At 48.4% G+C, this 649-nt stretch overlaps 1 protein-coding gene across 1 annotated transcript in view; it reads left to right on the top strand.

Annotated features, from left to right (window-relative positions):
* TRIM63 (tripartite motif containing 63) overlaps positions 1–649 on the top strand; it is a 16,649-nt gene that overhangs the window by 8,981 nt on the left and 7,019 nt on the right. The window contains exon 5 of the mRNA XM_023519099.1: positions 489–649. This exon is cut by the window's right edge and continues 2 nt beyond it. Within this exon, the coding sequence (XP_023374867.1) occupies positions 489–649 (161 nt within the window). The remainder of the gene's footprint in view (positions 1–488) is intronic.

Genomic DNA, 649 nt, shown 5'->3' with positions numbered 1-649 from the left:
GCTCACAGCAACCTCAAACTCTTGGGCTTAAGCAATTCTCTTACCTCAGCCTCCCAAGTAGCTGGGACTATAGGCGCCCACCACAATGCCCGGCTGTATTTTTTTGTTGCAGTTGTCATCATTGTTTAGCAGGCCCAGGCCAGGTTCAAACCCACTGGCCTCAGTGCATGTGGCTGGCGCCGTAACCATTGTGCTATGGGCACCGAGCTAACCGACCCTCTATTTTTGAAGATGCAGCTAACTCTTCTCCATGATGCCAGCCTCTGAATGTCATTTAATTCTCTATAGTCACTCTATAGTGTACCAAATAGCTGTGAGACCTCAAAAATACTTTCTTCTTGTTAAGCCTTGGTCTTCCATAAAATGGGGTTTAGTGAGATCTCTCCCCAATTTAGATTGTTCGCTCCTGTTCCTGGAAGAGAGTGTTGGGGGAGGCAGTTAGGGAGTAAGGACCATACAAGAAGTGACTCTAAAATTTCTGTCCCCAGGAGAACAGTCACCAGGTGAAGGAAATGCTGAGCCAGAAGTTTGATCTACTGTACGCCATTCTGGATGAGAAGAAGAGTGAGCTTCTGCAGCGGATAACACAGGAGCAGGAGGAGAAGGTCAGCTTCATCGAGGCCCTGACCCAGCAGTACCAGGAGCAACT

The sequence above is a fragment of the Otolemur garnettii genome, unplaced genomic scaffold, assembly GCF_000181295.1.
Source record: "Otolemur garnettii isolate 467f Iridium unplaced genomic scaffold, OtoGar3 scaffold00156, whole genome shotgun sequence".
NCBI classification, from domain to species: Eukaryota; Metazoa; Chordata; class Mammalia; order Primates; family Galagidae; genus Otolemur; species Otolemur garnettii.
Note: the sequence above shows the minus strand (reverse complement) of the source record. Positions and strands in the feature narration are given on the sequence as shown.